Source organism: Phodopus roborovskii, unplaced genomic scaffold (assembly GCF_943737965.1).
Source record: "Phodopus roborovskii unplaced genomic scaffold, PHOROB, whole genome shotgun sequence".
Classification (NCBI taxonomy): Eukaryota; Metazoa; Chordata; class Mammalia; order Rodentia; family Cricetidae; genus Phodopus; species Phodopus roborovskii.
In genome coordinates, this window is record NW_026125391.1 from 21,002,314 (window position 1) to 21,021,268 (window position 18,955).

The 18,955-nt window shown below is 37.6% G+C and overlaps 1 protein-coding gene across 2 annotated transcripts in view; it reads left to right on the forward strand.

Annotated features, from left to right (window-relative positions):
* The window catches only part of Camkmt (calmodulin-lysine N-methyltransferase), a 353,466-nt gene that overhangs the window by 25,043 nt on the left and 309,468 nt on the right, over positions 1 to 18,955 (forward strand). For both annotated transcript variants that reach the window (XM_051175206.1, XM_051175205.1), the window contains exon 3: positions 1,675 to 1,739. In XM_051175206.1, the coding sequence (XP_051031163.1) occupies positions 1,675 to 1,739 (65 nt within the window). The remainder of the gene's footprint in view (positions 1 to 1,674; positions 1,740 to 18,955) is intronic.

Below are 18,955 nucleotides of genomic sequence, written 5' to 3' on the forward strand. Positions count from 1 at the left end.
TCTCTGTGTAGCCCTGGTTGACCTTGCACTCACTCTGTAGATCAGGCTGGCCTCAAACTCACAGGGATTCATCTGCCTCTGCTTCCCAAAGGCTGGGATTAAAAGTGGTATGTATGCTGCCACTGCCTGGCATTTTTTTAAGGAATTTTTTTCTTTAAAAGAAAGTTATGAGAAACAGGCTTGATGATAATCTACAATTATTTCCACTACAGTTGTACGTGTAATAGCTCCACACTGGTGCAATGATAAATCTTACATGAAGTCTGTGTTTGGTAATTGCACCGCAAACAGAGTCATTCACAATTGCTCTTTGAACCTCTGAACAGTCATTAAGATCATGTTACAGGAGATTACTGGATGTTGAAACTGTTTATAATACATTATAAAAAACATGAATTGCAAAACAATCTTTATTGAAGTACAGAGAACAGATTTGAAGAGTGTGTACCAAAATATTAACTGATTATCTCTGCGTGTTAGGATTTTGGTGTTTATCTTCAAAGGAATCATATTGCTCACATATTTTGGAACATGCCGAGTTCTGTGCTGTGTCTTGCCCCATCCTGTATCTTAGATATTAAAGGTTCATTTTCTTTTAATAGTTTTTAGTAATGTTAGTGACTCTGATGTTCACAGAGGTGATACAGGATCATAATATGGGAAGGAAGCTTTGATTTGTGGCTGATGACTTCATTTCTTTGGATTATGATAACTCTGTGCTCAGTGTTTATTTGGCTAGTTATGATTGCAAATGGCTTTATGCAATCTCACTCATTCTATTGGAGAAATGATATTTGATAGAAATAAAAGCTTTTTTTTTCTGAAGAGTAATATGACTAATATTCTTTTGATATATGGATTATATATATTCTAACAAACTAATATGCATATATTGATATACATGGTTTTATATACATATACACACATATTCTAGCCCCCATTTGTATTAAGTTTTAATGACAAAGTTAAAGTAGTACTGGTGAGATGCATTTCCAGTAATGATTATACTATAATCAAAACACCCGAAAGTAGCTGTAGCTGTAATTCTGAGGGTGAATTAGAGAATTGAGGTACTACGACTCAAACGCTTGCCAGTTGGATCCCTCTTACTAACATCCCAGTATTTGAAGGGCTGAGTGAAGAGCGATGGGAGCTAAGAGATTAGGGGTAAATAACGTGAGTCCTTTTTGCCCGCTAACCCATAGCAGACTGTGCAGACCTGGTTGGTGACTGACTGACCCCTTGCGATGGTTTTCATACCACTGCACTGACTGCTTCCACAGAACTTTCAGTGTGACTGGGAGTGACTTGTCTTTTCTTTCTTGTATTCTAAAAGTCTCTGTGTAATGTGCTTCTTTTTTTATTTTTTTTAAGTTGTCTTTAAGAACTTGCTTGTTTGTAATTCTAAATTATTTTCTGTTAAACCAGTGACTTTAAAAACTATATTACCTTAAGATGTTGATTATAATCAGGGCATGTTATTGCATCAAATAGTCTGAAGGCTATGAGTTGAGTTTCCCCCTTCTCTCTAGTGGGCAGAAACTACTTTAAAACTATAACCTGGGTAGGGCTCATTAGTATTGGGTATATCACAGTTTTCTCTCAGATTTAAAAAAAGAATTCAAAAGGCTATTATTTCAGAAAGGTTAAATAAAATGTTCTGTTCCTTTGCAGGTATAATAGTGGACCCTTGAATGTTGGAGAAATTCTCACAAGCTTCGACAATACAGGAAATATTTGTAAGTTCAATGCTAACTGTAAAATATATCCAGTGCTCCTAAAAACAACTTTTAGCTTTTCCCTACTGTTTATAATTACTGTGTGTATACGCTTATATGTATATGTGCACACAAACATATACATATATTCTTATATATGTGTGTACATACATGTATATACATATTGGAAAGCCTTGGTTTTGTTAGCTGTAACATATGCCTCATAGGAGATACATACTCAATGGGGTGTGGCAGTTTTTACAGACTTATGGCGATGTGTTTTTGTGTATGTGACAATGTAGATCAGAAGGAAGTCTGGACTCTGCAGCATTGTTCCTCTTGTTTTTTGTTTCCTTTGGTACTTTTCCCATGTGTTGTTGGTCTGCTTCTGCCTTTGCTGGCTTTTGGGTGCCTTACTCTTTTAGTCTAGATTAAATATAGGACATGTTTGTCATGATGTTATTGTACTTAAAACCCAAGGTTTTGTTTATATAATATTATAGGATTAATTGTTGATCTATTTCTCTGCTGAGAGCTTCACTTAAGCAGTTCTAAAATAATGCCACATAATGAAAGAAGTCAGGTAAGAATATATCACGTGACAGTTGAATGACCTATCATGATAAGAGCTATGTGTGTCTTCTAACTTGTTGCATAGGATACTTACCAAAATAATGAATCAGTAGTAAAATATGACCATTTCGTATTTAAAAATAACTAAAACTGCCGGGTGGTGGTGGCAAATGCCTTTAATCCCAGCACTCAGGAAGCAGAGGCAGATCTCTGTGAGTTCAAGACCAGCCTAGTCTATAAGAGTGAGTTCTAGGACAGGCTCCAAAAACCACAGAGAAACCCTGTCTCGAAAAACCAAAGGGGGAAAAACAAAAACAAAAAAGCTAAAACTTTTCCTCAGAGGACACATATAATTAGTTATTATCTACACTTAAATTATAAATTTTGCTAATAGAATTGTTTTATCAAATGGATGGATTTTAATTGAGTAATGTGTAATAATAGATGTTAATTTTGTTCTATGTCTACATTTTGGCTAGCTCTTGCTTGTATAGAAAAGTTGTATTTTGTCATTGAGGAGTCTGTAAATGATCTAAAATTACCCTAAAATATTTAAAGTGATGTAGGTTTCTTTTGCACTGATAGTAACAGTTAGTTTATATGTATTGGCTGTCAGTGAACTGTGACTTAAGTGCATCTTGTAATTTTGTTGGGAGCTAGGCAAGGACTGGTCCAGGGATGCTGTGGCGGTGTTCTGGAGTAATGTTACATGTCCTTAAGTCAGCCTTGTGTGCACACAGATTTAGAACATGATCCTGGAACGTGAAGTATAGAGATTTTAATTCAGTCTCATAAGATAAGTATTGTTTGCTTGACTCTGTATGAAATAAGGCCACTAGCTGGCAGCACTACATACAATAAAAATAGTTTCCTAACAGTCCAAGTTATTATTTCACATATGAATGATGTCTTATTCTTCTTCACCATTTTCTCCATTACCACACACCATGTTGTTGCATTGATAAATGGAGAAATTGTGTGTTGAGGATATTTTTTTCCTGCTGTCTGTTATTTGGTAGGAAACTTCAGAACAAGTGAGACACATGTACAATTGAATCCTAACTCAGAAACTCACCTTAAGCGATTTATATAGTCTCTGTGAATGTGTATTTTATTACTTTTAAAGGCTACATATTCATTTTAAAGATTACACATTAATTTTTAAAGTCTACATATTCATTTAAAGACTACATATTCATTTTAAAGACTACATTGGCACCATAGAGCACTCTATTGCCCACAATTTGTAATAGGTAAAACTATTTATTTATTAGTTTATTGCTCCTGGTGTTGGTACTTTTCCAACTTGTTTTTAAGTATGTACAATTTAGGTTGTTAAGGATTGATTTAAAATAAATTTAAGTTGAAAGGAGACACTAAGAATTAATTTTGAAGTTTTAAAATAAATTATTTTGGTTGAACTAAAAAGCCAGAATTAGATAAAAGACAAAGTAGTTTATTAAAATGTTTTGTCATAATAGTCTTAAGAACCTGAAAATATTATTAAGTGACAGTTGTAGTGACAAAAACAAGATATATATTGAGTTTTTATATGTAACTTTTTTTTTTGCATGTGAGTATCTGTGTGATATGTGATATGTGGTGTGTGTGAGAGAGATTGTGTGTGTGTTCATGGGAATGACTGTACGTGTATATGCATGAGGTTGGGTCAGGAGCGTTCTGCTGTTGTTCTCTACCCATTCACTGAAGCAAGGTTTTTTGTTTTTTTAAAGATTTACTTATTATGTATACAATGTTCTGTCTGCATGTATGCCTGCACACCAGATCTCATTACAGATGGTTGTGAACCACCATGTGGTTGCTGGGAATTGAACTCAGGACCTCTGGAAGAGCAGCCAGTACCCTTAACTCCGAGCCATCCCTTCAGCCCTTGAAGCAAGGTTTCTTAACAGAGCCCAGAGCTTGTCCATTCTACCAGCCTAGCTACCTAGCTTACTTTAGGGCCCCCCCCCCCAAGTGCTATTGCCAGAGTTAGAATGGGCCAGCAGGCCCACCTGCCGTCTCCATGGGTTCTGTGGAAATGGGTGTGGGGCAAGTGCTTTCTGCCTCAGTTCCCCCCCCCCCAGGCCTTATGCGACATTGCACTTTTTAGTGTTCGTGTATGTCGACCCCATTGTCCCTCATCCTTCCCGTCCATCTCTTTCCCTGCCCCTCTTCTCTGCTGTTACTTCCTCATTGCATATGCATCTATAATTTATGTGACTATAAATTTACTCTTTAAGCGAAACATATATTGAAGTTCCACTGAATGAATGAATAGGTAAAATCGTATTTCAGCAAAGTAAATCCTAGTTACAACTTTCATGTAATCTTCGCCATGAAGTGCTCTTGGACAAAAAAGTAATCTCTCACTTGACACATAAGTTTGATTTGATTTCATTAGTGTTGCTAGGTTGAGTTTGTGAGTAGAAAGACCAGCAGAGGGCGCCGCAAGCACAATTCTGTTTTCCATCACAGTATAATTAGTGCGTCACAAATAATAACTAAGCTTTCACTGTGTAAACATTTGAAGATGTTTTTATATACAGTCATTGATTTATTTCTCATATTCTTAATGCATTTGCCAATCACCGATATAAAAAGCATTCCTTGTCTTTGAATTTCTTTCGTTTTTGTTTGAAATGTCAGTTTTCGTATTTCTGTCTTTAAATAGAGGAGTGGTTCTGATCTTTTAACCCCGATAGGGCCTTGCACAGAGATACCAGTTCCTGTAGGACCACTGTGAGAACATGCCAAGGGCTAGTTACAACAAGGGAAAAAGCTTCTAATGGTAGCAATGGTGGGCATAGTTACTTAGGTTCTGCAGGTCAATATTACATAATAACAGAAAAATAATTAAGCTATTTTAGAATCATAAAATCTGATGTGCCTGCCCAGTGAATACAGCATACTCATCATTCAGTAGAGCCATTTATCTCAGATTTAAAAATAAGTTAATGGATATGCTCATTGTATGCTTTTAGAGATAAAATGAATATTATTTCCAGAATATCCAAAGTGACATGGAAAAATCTTCCTGATTTTTGGGGAATAACTGAAATATCTATTTTTTTTCCTGATATATCGGAAAAGAAAATATTTCTTGTACTTCTGTTATTTATGTTTTGTTTGTAAGCATCCAACCTTAAAATGGTTTATAATCTTGAGGTACGTTTTCACTGACTGACCTTTATTCAGGGATGTAAGGGGAAATGACGATGGATTTGGTGGGCTGGATGTGGTGATAGAGTGTTTGCCTACCATTCGTAAGTACCTAGGTTTGACTCTTAGTTCCAGAAAGAAACAAAAGCGTCGTGCAGAGGGAATCATTTCTGCACCCTGACTTACCTCTGTAGAACCCCAGCAGTGTCTGTGTGTGTCTCCTCTTGCTTTTGTGGAGAGCAGACTATGGTAGTCGGCCTCCCCTAGGGCCTCCCCTAGGATAGGCGTATCTGTTTCAGTCTTTGGTTCCCATTGCTCCAGAGACATCCAAGCTGCTCTGCAGAGAGCATGTGCTCAGTACTGAGCCTTGGTGTGAGCGAGGGAAAAGCTTAGGACTGGGCCTCAAGGCCAGTGGGGCGCTTCCACGTTCTGCTCAGATACCTAGCTAGCAGAGGATCTGTCAGGGAGTACCGCAGCCACTCTCCTGCTTCTGCTGCTTGCCTGTGGGCAGATCTTCTTTCTGTCTTTCCCGCCAATCCCCAAGCTCTCACCAGAGAAGCACCAGCACTCTGCTTTCCTAAACTTGGCTCTTTCTTCTACTGAAATGATTTTTGTTTTTTTGTTTGTTTGTTTGTTTTGGTTTTTAGGCAGGGACTTTTCTTTGTAGTCCAGCCTGTCCTGGAACTTCCTGTGTAGAACAGGCTGGCCTTGAACTCACAGAAATTTGCCTGCCTTTGCCTCCCCAGAGCAGGGTTTAAAGGCATGTGCCACCAATGCCCGACTATCTTTTGATAGCCTGAACAGATGAATTAATATTTCTCATACTATTTATTGCATGTTCACATAACATATATACACATAAGTAATACATAGAATTTAATAACATAACTAATTAACTAGGAATATAGAAATAGTGAGAATTCAGAAATAATAAATGTAGACTTTTATATAATATGCATATTATTACATGTGTAGTATATGCAATGTATATAAGCCAATAGTTGTTATATATATTATTGCAATATGTTCCTGTCAGTCAGAATTTTTGTAACAATTAAAAATGTTGCAGCTTCATTTTGGAGGATATATAGTAAAACCCCTTCTGCTGTTCTTTCAGTTTTTTTCCCTCTTCTGCTTTGGCTAGGAGAGGACCCTGTGATTGGTAGATGTCTCCTGGCTTCCTGAACGTGTTTGTGGACCCTCTTCCTCCCAGGGCACACCTGAACCTTTAATGCAAACAGCTCTAGCCCTTTTGTACATCCTTTCTACTCGTGTGGCAGGATCTGTTTTAGGACGTGCCTAAAACTGAACTCTTTTGACTAGTAATCAACTCTTACCAGAGAAAAGATTCTTATTAAGATTTTTATCTGTTAATTTTTACCTATCTTTAAGAAACCAAAGGGAACTTTGTAGAAATACAGCCTAAATTTTTAGTTTTACTGTTTTGTTACATAGAGTGTACACATCTTTGCAGGGTTACCAAAGCTTCAGAATATCAAGATGAATTTAAAAACGTTTTCTCCTTCAAAGTTCATCGGTGTATGTGTTTATATGCATGACATCAATAGAGATATATAATGCATATGTAGCATAAGCATGCTTTGTGTACCTATAACAGATTACAAAGCAGCCACGCGTAATGTACATGATATTGGTAAATTGTCATGTGTGGGGTTGACCCTATGCTTCAAACCAAGTCCCTTGTCCTGAGAAGGACTGGATCCCTAACTTTGTGCTAGAGAGGGAGGAGAAGAGTAGAACAGCCCAAGAGGAAACACTGTGCCCGTGAGGAGCTACAATGTGAACTCTTTCCAACAGTGGTTGCTGTCTGTCCCATAATGTAAGCGGCCTGCAGTGGAAACCAGAGGCCAGAGTTCAGCCTGGGAGACTCATCAATGGAGAACTGCAGCTTCCAGTTGCCCTGGGCCTTCCCCAGTCGGTTTCTGCTGGGTGATAGTGCCTGCTTGCTGTACACCCAATAAACTCACCCATTCAAACCTAAGGACACAGCTGTCATGAATCAGTCTCCACATGAACGATGTGCAAACATGTAATTCCTGTATGAACTGCAGGGCCATCATATATCTATTTACATATACATCTTGTGAACTATATCCTTACGTTTCTATGCACACATGCACATATGTTTTAGAAAAGTAGGGTAATTAAGAAATGAGAAAATTTGGCCTTTTATAGGTCACTCGCTGTTCTATTTTAAAATAAACTGTCATCATGGGAAGCTTTGTGAAGTTAGTGTGATGGACATATCAGATGTTAAGGTCTATGTGATTGTAAATACTGTATTTTTTTTTATTAGTAGTGTTGGTATCATCTGCTTCATTCTTGAACTTTTTTAGTTCCTTGATTATTAAAAAATAGGCAAGGTTTTAAGTACTTTTTCCATTTGAAGATTTCACATGACTTTGGCATGCAAACACAATGTTGAATGATTATAACTAAAACAGTATAGTATTCATGTGTCAACACTACAAATCAACATTTTAGAATAGAGGAGAGGATTCTCACAGACCTCAGGATTAGGGATTCATGTGACCAAGGTGGAATATCAGTGACAGGAAAGGATTAATTTCTTTAAATCAATACCTTTGTAAACAATTAGGAATTTAAAAATAACAATATCAGAATAAATTTAAGTTGGATAAAATGCTTAATTGGAAACTGACATTCCCATATATTTCAGAAGAATAAGTTTGTTATATTGAGGCAAGGATGTCTTTCTAAATGTAATCTGGATCCCTGGGGTTTAAAGATTAATAAATAGGTTGATTAAAAGTTTAAGGACCCTTTATTTTAAAAAAAGTAGCATCAGTAACCGGGGGCAGTGGCGGTGTACACCTTTAATTCCAGCACTCTGGAGGCAGAGGCAGTTAGATCTCTTGAGTTCTAGGCCAGCCTGGTCTAATGAGTGAGTTCCAGGACAGCCAGGGATACACAGTGAAACCCTGTTTTGGTGCAGGGGACAGCATTGAGAAGTTGGAATTTAAATGATGTACTGGCATCAGTGTATGCTGTCATAGAATGGCATGACATATGTGTTGTATGCCATATAGGACATATTCTCTAGAGAGAGCTCTCAGGGTCAGCAGCAGAATGAAGGCCAGCAGTAAACCGGCAAGCAATGGTTTACCATGACAGAGGCAGTCTGGCAGTTTAACAATTTGTGTATCCAGTTTTTCACCATTTCCTTTCTGAAACTATTACATAAAGCTGTAAGTATAGGGATGTACTGCAGCACAGTGAATGTAGATATTTAATTTTAGGTGACTTGTTAATTATGGATACTAAATGCAATGGAGTATACGTAGTTATGGACAATCTATAAATCATATTGAGTTAAAAATCAATACAGTAGAGGCAAGAAAGATGGCTCAGCAGTTAAGAGCACTGGCTGCTCTTCCAGAGGTACCGAGTTCAATTTCCAGCACCCACATGGCAACTCACACTGTCTTTAACTATAGTCCCATGCTATTTGATGCCTTCTTCTGGTATTCAGACAAAACACTTGTAAAAATAAGTAGATTTTTTAAAAAAAATTCAATACAGTCAATGTGGTTTGTTTATTTACTTATGTGTGTGTGCGTGCAGTTTGTGTGTTTGGGTACACATGCACTGGTGTCATATGTTTGTGTGGAAGAAGGGAGATGAGGAAAGAGAGTGAGACAGAGACAGGGAGAGAGACAGACAGGGATAGAGACAGACAGGCAGAGAGCAGACAGGCAGAGAGACAGACAGGGAGAGAGACAGACAGACAGAGAGACAAACAGGCAGAGAGACAAAGCAAGCAGAGAAGGACAGAGGACTATTTTTGAATAGCATCCCCATCCTCAGGAAAACCATCTCTCATTGGCTCGCAGGATAGACTGGCTGGTTAGGGAATGAGCCTCATGCCTCCTCTTCAATGCTAAGATGATAAATATGGACCACCACACCTGCCATTTTAACGTGGGTTCTGTAATCAAACTCATGTTCTCATGCTTGGGAGGCATCTCCTAGTTCAAATGTGACTTTATTTCTTCTGTAAAATATAAACACCTGCAAAGTGTGTGAGTAACCATGAATATGGACAGAGCTGTGTTTCAATGCTTTGCTGGGATTGAGTAATTTGTATTTTCTTCATTATACTTTTCAGGATTGCTAGAATTTTACAATATATATTACTTTTACAACTGTGAAAAGAACATTGCTTTCATTTTTTAAAAAAGTATTCTTTATGGGGTTGAAGAGATGGCCCAGTGGTTAAGAGCACTGGGTTCCAGAGGACCTGGGTTCAATTCCCAGCACCTACATGACAGCTCACAGTTGTCTGTAACTCCAGTTCTAGGGGACCAGACACCCATGGCAAAACACCAATGCACATAAAATAAAAACAAATTTATTTTAAAAAGCATTCTTTACCTTCCAAGTGGAGAATTTATCTTTGTATCTGTGATACAAATCTCAGATTGTTAAGCAGTAAGGAAGCAATGCATTTTGCCAGTCAAAAAACCAGAAAAGTCTTTATTGTTCAGTAGTGCTTCTTTCTGAGGGGCCCACAGTGTGTCAGATGCCAATGTCTCCCAATACATTTCCAAGAAGTCAAAAATCAAATCAATCAAATATCCTTACATTAGGGCTGGGGAGCACAAAGGATTAGAGACAATCAGTGATGAGTTTGGAGCAAACTTTGTAAATTCTTTTGAAAAATGAATTCTTAAGATGTTCTCTGTTTTCTATGTTTTTGTTGTATGAAATATGAGGGACTCCAAAGTCTTTGGTTGTAAGGCATTAGAAAAGATTAGGTTGCACTAGGCGGGGTGGGCATTTCACCATCCGGCTCCCAATACTATAGTCAGGGGAGCGTACCTTTTTTTTTTTTTTTTTTTTTCCCTTCAGTGTTGGGTGAAGGCAGTCCAAGCTACGCAGAATCCTTCACATTTGATATTAGGATTCACCAGGCAAGGAACATTTAGAAGATGTCTCTTTTTCAAATGCAGGTCTTACATTTTCATTTGAAATGCCAGGGAGTTGAGAGAAAAAAATTAGATGTCTCTTTATAGTGAAGTTTTTACATTTTCATTTGAAACAAGGAGCTGGTAGGCTCCTCCTTGAAAGGGAAGGGGGTGCTGTAGAAATGACTGAAATGAAGCTGGGATGTGTCACCAGAGAGTTGGGCAGGAAAGGTCGCCAGTGACTGTCTTATGTCTGCTTTAAGTGTCTGTCATGCTCTGTGTCAGGATATGCCAGGCGTAGTATTCCTTTCTTTCTCTTCTTTTAAATAGCATCTCTTGAACTTTTTTCATTCCATGTGGTGTTTATCAGCTCCTTTGTAAATATTACCCCAGTGGATAAACTTAACTTCTTAAGAGGCGGGGGAGCTGATACACAGAGTAAGGCCAGTTGCTTAAAGGCTTAGTGAGTGACCGGCCAGGAATTGAGAACCCTTCTACTATATTTCTTGAAGGTTTCATCTCCCCGGAATGGTGAGAAATGGATTTTAAAGTTCACCATGAGAACTGAAAACTGCAGTGCTAACTTGAGAGATAGAAAGTAACTTGGGCCAAGGGAAAAGCATGTGCGTGGTTGGATTGTCTCCCCGGAGCCTGACTAAAGGTCACTGGAAAATGGGCTCTCCCGGGTTCTGAGATGCAGTTGACATTCTAATGGGAAGGGGATTTGGGGAGCGAGGCCAGTAAGGAAAGAACATGCAGTTGTTTTGAACAGCCTTCACCAGATGTCAGCTTTGTTTTATCTATTTCTTTTTCCTGAGGAGTGCTGCTCTTTGTGGTCATAACACAGCAGTGATGATGATTTGTGGTCTGACATAGCCTTTCCTCCAAGGCACTCCGCAAACTTAGGATCATAAGTGATATTTTCAAATTGCATACATAAACAGCACACAGACAGCTCAACTAAAAGACTACTCATGTCTTCAGCAAAGTTATTTTGGTCACAGGCAGCCTTTCCACAGAGCATTGTTGTAGATATGTGGACATTTGTATGGCCCGGGTGCATTGTACTATGTTATGAATTCTTGATGTGAAGAAAGCAGTTAATGGTTGAATGCATCGATTGTTTGTGTTATATGTGCCTTGCTTTCTCCCCTCCACTTCCAACCTTTAATCTGAATATTTGAGTTGGGTCCTGGGGAGGTGGGATGGAATGAAGAACAGATTCAAATCATCCTGTCTGTGCATGAGTCTGAAAATGTGGATGAATTATGGATACTGTAGGCGCTCCACACTCTCTCATCCTCATCTGTTTGTCTGAGTATGCTGGAGTAGTTGGAATGTTCCCTGGAGGCAGTAAATACATGGTGTGTTGGAAGCCTCTGTCCTAGGATGTTGAAGGCCAGGTTTTTGTGTCATTGCCATTTCTCGAAATCTCTGACAGTTGCCATGACTTAAGTTTTGACCAAAAGGTGTCATGAAACTCAGACTTAGAACTGAGACCGATAGTATTTTGCTTAATCTTGAACTTTGTCATTTTTATTTGAATATTTCATTTAGAACATAATGCAGGGTTGGTGAATAGTCATTATTAAGTACAACTAAGAAATACAAAATAATTAGGAAAACCACAGGTTCTCTTTTCCTCTGGCTTCCTTTACTAGAGAAATTAGAGTAACGAGAGGTGTATAGAGAGAAGGGAGGCCTTGACTCATGTTACTTATTTTTGGTTTTTCTGTTTTTATACCCTACAGATTTGTAATTTGCAATTTAGCACTCACCTATGTGCCGTAAATGTAAGCTATAGTTTTTATTTTTCTCCAAAAATAAAATTTAACCTCCTTGATTGCAGGGAGGTTATGCAGTGTTTGTAAAACCTGTAGTTTGGTCTCAGAGGGTGTCCGTACAGTGAAAAGATTGTCAAGTAACTTGTGCATTTTACTTTTCTTTATTAAGTGACATGAAGGCCATACCCAGTTCTCTTTTTGTCTTTCTCCTCCTGCCTTCTCCCGTGGCTGTCATTGCTATCTGGATCTTCTAAATACACAGTGACCATACGGAAGAGCCCTGGACAGTTCCCATTCTTTCATTTTACTCGCTTCCCCTCTGAATTTCTGTCATAAAACATGGGAAAAACTTGCCAAGGGAACCTGCCATGCAGGGTGTGGAGCCTGGGACACCCTGACTGGAGTGGGGAGGACAGAGAAGGCTGATTACACAGTCAGGTTCATCCATCACTGTCGTAATTGTGCTCAGTGTAATATTAGCAGTGCCTCATTCTAAAGGGGGCCCACTTGGGGTGGTTAATTTTCTGTATGTGTTTAGGAGCCAGGGGAAGAAACATTAGATTACATTTATTATTTATATCTAGGCATAGCACCTTGAGTTAAGACCTGGACCAAGGAGTATTCAGTATTTATTGATTTATCTGAATCTCCAGTCGCATTTAAATAAACCCATTCATCCTGTGTATTCTTTCTGTGTTTGATTTATTACTCTATATAATAGGTAAGTTTAGGTCTAAATTTTATAGAAAATATACAATAGGCCCCTAAATGAGTAGAAACTGAACTTAGAATATATAGATATTTTATTTAAGTAATGCAATAACCAAAAAAATTTATAACCAAGATGATAGAGTAGGGAGAATTTGTATGCTCTAGGCTTCCAGGTTTTTCTGGAGAGCATATAATCCAGTGGCCCAAGTCTGAGCTCACGTACATGACGTTCACTCTCTGGAGAGACCACTGTTTTAATTTTACTCTTCCCCTAAGCAGTGGACATTTGTGTTTGCAACCTCATTATCCTCTATAGGTTTGGAAGCATTTAAGACACATTTATTTTGTATATTTTTCAGATTACTTAATTATCTTCCTATTAAAGTCAATGAAATAAAATATTTTGGGTGATACTTTAACTCAACAGGTTAATGCCTAATCCTTTTGAAAATATTCTCCCTAAATCATCTGAAAATAGCAAGTACTACCAGCAAATATTTATATTATTCTATTTAATAATGATCTTAAGCTAATATTTTTACAAATATTTTTCAACAGCCAAGTATTTTAGAGAAAATGTGTTTTAAAACTTGCTTGGTTGAGCTAAATTTGTGAAGTATATTTTAAAAATAAAATTGAAAACTAATATAGAAACTACAGAACAATAACAAGAGAATATTTAAGTATCAGTGAGTATATGTGTGTGCATGTCTATATATATGTGAATATGTATATAAATATATTTCATATATACTTCATCAAATAGTTAACTTGATCTTCATTTACCTTTTCTTATCTTATTTATAGATTGGGAAAGAAAGAGCAATCTCAACAAATGTTTGTTAAGTACCTCTTATGTGCTGTCCTGCATTTTCAATTCTCAAATGATCTCTCAACTTTGACTGAACTTCTACAAAGGAATAAAACATTCTTTCTACATATGTCGAAGAAACTACCGTGTTAAAATCTGGATCAGTTTCAGTGTTTGATGCATCCAGGTACTTGGATGATTTCTGTGAACTATGCTTTAAATCTCACCAGCAAACATCTTTTAAAAAACAATGTAAAATAATCACGTTGCTTCATCAGTGAAGAATTCATCCTGCTAGTACTAGCAGAATGGTTTAGTTTGCTCTCATAACAGACAGCAAGAACTTCAGTGGCATGCATATATTGTCACAGGCCATGATCTCATTTGCATATTTTTGAGGACTAATGATTTTCCATGTAGAGTATTAATTTCACAGTCAGTCCTGAAGTTTTTCCTGAAGCCATTGGACAATGGTCTCTAGATTTGCTGTAAACCTAGAGACCATTGAATTCCTTTACTATCTTCTCAGGACTCATTACATCTCTTTCGTGTTGGGTATCAGTCATGAGTTATCCTCTTAACGTTTATGCTGTCACCTTGTGCATTTACACATGTCAACAGCTTCATGAGAAAGCTGGGAAGACAATCTTTTTGAGGCTTGGTGATACTTTGGATAGAAAATGATCAAATTTAAGTGACTTCGTCTTTCGAACTGCACAACAGTTGCACTGTATTTTCTAGAAATTAGTGAGCTGGATGTTTTTAATCTTCCTCTTTCCCACCTTTTGTTTTAAATGGAGGCTGTTAATTCTCCTGTGGGACCTGACAGTCTCCTTCCTGGAATTCTGAACATTGTGTTGGCTGTTTAGTGGGCACTTATTTTAAGCAAACTACATAGTATTCTCGTCAAGTCTATATTAGAAAAAAATTCTTGCAATTTCAATGCATGGACAAAGCTTTGTACAGGCTTTAGAAATTGTTTCTCGTTTCTGAATTCTGTAGCTCTCAAGATTCAAGTGTCATTCGCCTCTTCTATGATGCCTTTTCTCACTCTGCTGCGTAGAAGGCCACCAGTTCTGTGTCTGCCTGTAGACCGTCTAAGATTTAAAATTCCTTGAAATAGGGGCTGGTCAGATGGGTGAGGGAGTACAGGCCCTCATGACTTAATATCAGTCCCCAGGGCCCACATGGCAGAAGGAGAGAACTAACTCCAGCAAGTTGTCATCTGACCACCTCACCAAGGTGTGCACATGTGTTTGCATATACAGAGACATACAAAATAAGCAAACAAATGTAAATAAATTAAAATATATTGTAATCATTCATAAATCACTCAGACTGCAAACCCCTATGGGGCATGCATATATATGTGTGTGTGTGTGTGTGTGTGTGTGTGTGTGTGTGTGTGTGTGTGTCTGCTTAGCATATAGAGAATACTCAATTCTCTGTGGGTTAGTGAAATTAATATCCAAAAGAGAAAAATACAACTTAAATAATTAAATTATATGATTTTTTACTTGATATTAGTTAAGTGTCCAGGAAGTGCTAGGCCCTGATTCTTTAACATGTTCATATAAGATACTTTATAATTCCTTTAAATAGCCTTTATCTCGAGTGAATTTATTTCTATTTTAGTTTTTACATACTAATCCCAGTTCCCCTTCTCTCTCCTGCCTCTGGTGAATTTGAAGTTTCATTTTATAGCGTTCCTTTTTCCAGGAACACATTCTTATTTGTATCACTTATGCCTGGATGAGTACATTACATACATCCTATACTCTTCAAGTGACAGTTTACTCATATTTAAAAAGAAATAATTGTCATTTCCTTACATTTTGGTGATATTCTCCCTGCAATACCTCTTGCTTGAAGAGCACTAAGTGGCTATTCATCTAGGTTTTGATCAGTACAGTGTATTTTAAGGTACTGGTTCTAAAATACATTCAAATGGCATGCCCTATTCCTCATGAATTGCTTTCTTTGCTTAACTTTCCCACTCAGACCACCAGCAATCCCTTAAGTACGTTTCCTACCTGCTAATGCTAGCTTTTAAAAATCTACTTAATGTTCCTCTTTTCTTCTCTTTGTTGCCTCTGTCACTTAATATACCTCCGTGCCTGCCCCGATATTGTTCCTCCTCGAGGTTTTTATGCTTTTAGATGATTTTTTTTTCCTGGTCTTTTTTTTTTTTTTTTTTTTTTTTTCCTTTCTGCTGTTTTGGATGCGTTGATTCTGTTTCTGCATTGCAAAAAGGTTAGTGGGGGTGGAGGTGAATATTATGGCTGACTTTAAGAAAGTTTCTGTATGAACTATTAGAGCATATAAACGAAGACAATTACTACAAAACTAGTGTTCCAAAGAGGACTTTGATTGATTTTTTTTTTTTAGAGGCCCCAATAGAGACAGAACTAAAATGAGATTTGTTTAAATTTCCTAAATAGGAGGAAAAGGGGAGTACTGAAGATTGGCAGCTGTTAAATTGAATGATAAGTAAATTAGGGTTCATTACTTTCTATCCTGGTTATTTTTGTATATTCTAAAATATTTTCCCCAATACGAGATGTAGCTATCACTTCCATTCTGTTAGCTCAGCAGTCCCACTTTTTGGCGTCTGTCCTCCAGTACATAGTATACACAGATACTAATTGTAGTATTACTTGGATTAGTAGGGAAATAACTGGAAGCAGTTGGACTGTCTTACTTTCATCACCAATGGGACTAAGTCATGGTATAGCTGATAATAATATCAATGGATTATTAAGTAGCAATTAAAAGCATGAATTGAATTTATGTTATATTATTGTTAAATGAGTTGAGTAATGTGTGTAACATAGTTTTATTTTCATAAAAAGAAACTATAAATATGGAAAAGTTGGTAAAATATATATGCATACATATATACACACAAATTATGAGTTATTTCAAAAAAGTGGTACCTGAAAAGATGAGGTAGAAGGAAAATTACATTCTCCTTTATTAATTTTGTATTGTTTGATTTTCCAAATATGTGTTGCTTTGGGGAAAATGTAAATAAGTATTTTTCAAGTGTAAAAATAAACTATTTACAAAGCAAGTGTCAGTTCATCTGTGATAATAAAACTCTTTGCTAAAAGTTGCAAGAGAAGCAGATCTGCATTGTGAACCAAGTGATGAATTAAATCAAGATTTTCTTTCAGAGAGGAAAGTAAATGAATTGAGAATTCATGCAGAAATTACTTGTTGAGGATTAGAAGAAATGACTTGGCTTCCTATTAATCATCACCCATTAATAAAAGAATCTTTTCTGATGACAGCTGAGAGAAATGCACTAATCCATGTGATAGATATAAATATTTAGAAGGAGGTTTGAGGCATGTCCATTTAGTAAAAAAACAAATAAACAAACAAACAACAACAACAAAACAGTATCTGAAACCCTTACATCCTATGATCTCCCAGTCATGTTCTTGGCCAGGTTTATAGTATCAGACATGAATTCTCGGCCTGTGGAACTCATGAATCCAATCAAAAAGTAGTTGTATTGGTCAGGGTTTTCTAAAGGAATAGAGCTCTCTCTCTCTCTGTCTCTCTCTGTGTCTGTCTGTCTGTCTGTCTGTCTGTCTGTCTGTCTGCATTTCTATGTGTAATATGTTAGACTAGTTTACAGGCTGTGGTGTGGTCAGGGTAGACCGAAAATGACAATCTCATAATGGAAAGGCCAAGAATCCAGTAGCTGTTCAGTCTACAAGACTGGATGTCTCAGCAGTTCCAGTCTGGTGCTGGACTCCTAGAGGATTCTAGTTTATGAGAATCCCAAAGAATTGGGTTCTAACACAGGCAAAGGGGTTGGATGAACTTGCCAGCAAGAGTGAGGGCAAGCAGGCAAAAAGCAAGAGCTTCCTTCTCCCATGTCATTTTTTTTTTTTTTTTTTTTTTAATGTGGCCTGTCACTTGAAGGTGTGGTCCAGATTAGGGTGAGTTTTTCCACATTTAATAATCTGAACAGGAAAGTCCTTCTCAGGCTTGTCCAGAAGCTTGGGTTTCAGTTGATTCCAGATGTAGTTAAGTTGACCATCAAGGTTAACCAGTCACAATTATTACCCCTTTAAGAGCCTTGCCACTGTGGTACCTCTTGCTAGGCAGGCCATTATGGTAACCTACAGCCATATGAGTCTAGTAATGATTTTTATCACCTATCAGCCTGCTTAGCACCTTGCTGAGTTAGTCAGCAGGGAGGGCCTTTCTATCTCAGTTCTAACCTGATTTCTCTATGTCCTGCAGCTAAAAGGTGTATGGAAACTGACAGTTTTGAGCACATGTCAAGTGTTGGTTACCCATGTTTCACTTTAGACTTAAGAGGAAGAGTCCAATTTTAAGTATATTTGTATTTAATGCAGTGTTATCACGTAGAAGTTATCTTTATAGCAAAGACTAAGTTAAAGTTTTTCATTTAAGAGTTGATACTTTTCCCTCCCAGGTAAGGAAAGTCAGCTAGAATCTGGCTCATTTCCTCCTTTCTTGCGTTGAGGTAGTGTTTAATTGGCAGTAGGGTGAGGGCAGGTATAGGTGGTGTATCCATGGTGAACTTAAAAGCTTTTTTTCCCTCCTGTTGTGCTGGGGATCTAACTGATGGCCTGGAGACTTCTCACAGTCCAAGCGAGAGCTGCCTATCATACCCCCAACTTTCTCCTTAGCTTTCCTCCCTTTCTCTTTAGTCAGAACAAGGTTTAGGCTTGACTATGGGCAGAAACTGACAAGGGGAGGACTGCATATTCAGGGCTCAGTTTTCTGTTTTGCAGTCAGGGATTTGGTTATCTATTGAGAATTTGGGAGATCTGGTAAATAAATGATTTCATTGAGGATAGCGGGAGTCATGAGTTTCAGTGTCAACCAAGACAGTTACATACATAGACCAGGGAAGGCTTGAATAAGCCCTGGAATGTTGGATTGGAAATGAAGATGCCAGTCTGCCACTTTAGATGGACAGGTGGACAGATTGAGTGATACAGGGAATGATAATGGTCTATTTACTATCACTGTCTTGGTCTCTTTGTGACGAATACACTACTACTGGGGCAATGAGTCTTGGTCTCTTTGTGGTGAATACACTATTACTGGGATATTGGCTTAATATCCTAAAAAAAAAAAAAGGAACCAGAAGAACCTTTTGAAGAAATGACTAACCCCAGGACTGGACATCATATAACATAAATTAAGGAAGGTACTCCGGGTGGTTGATCATATGCCCAAAAGATAGAGGAAACTGGT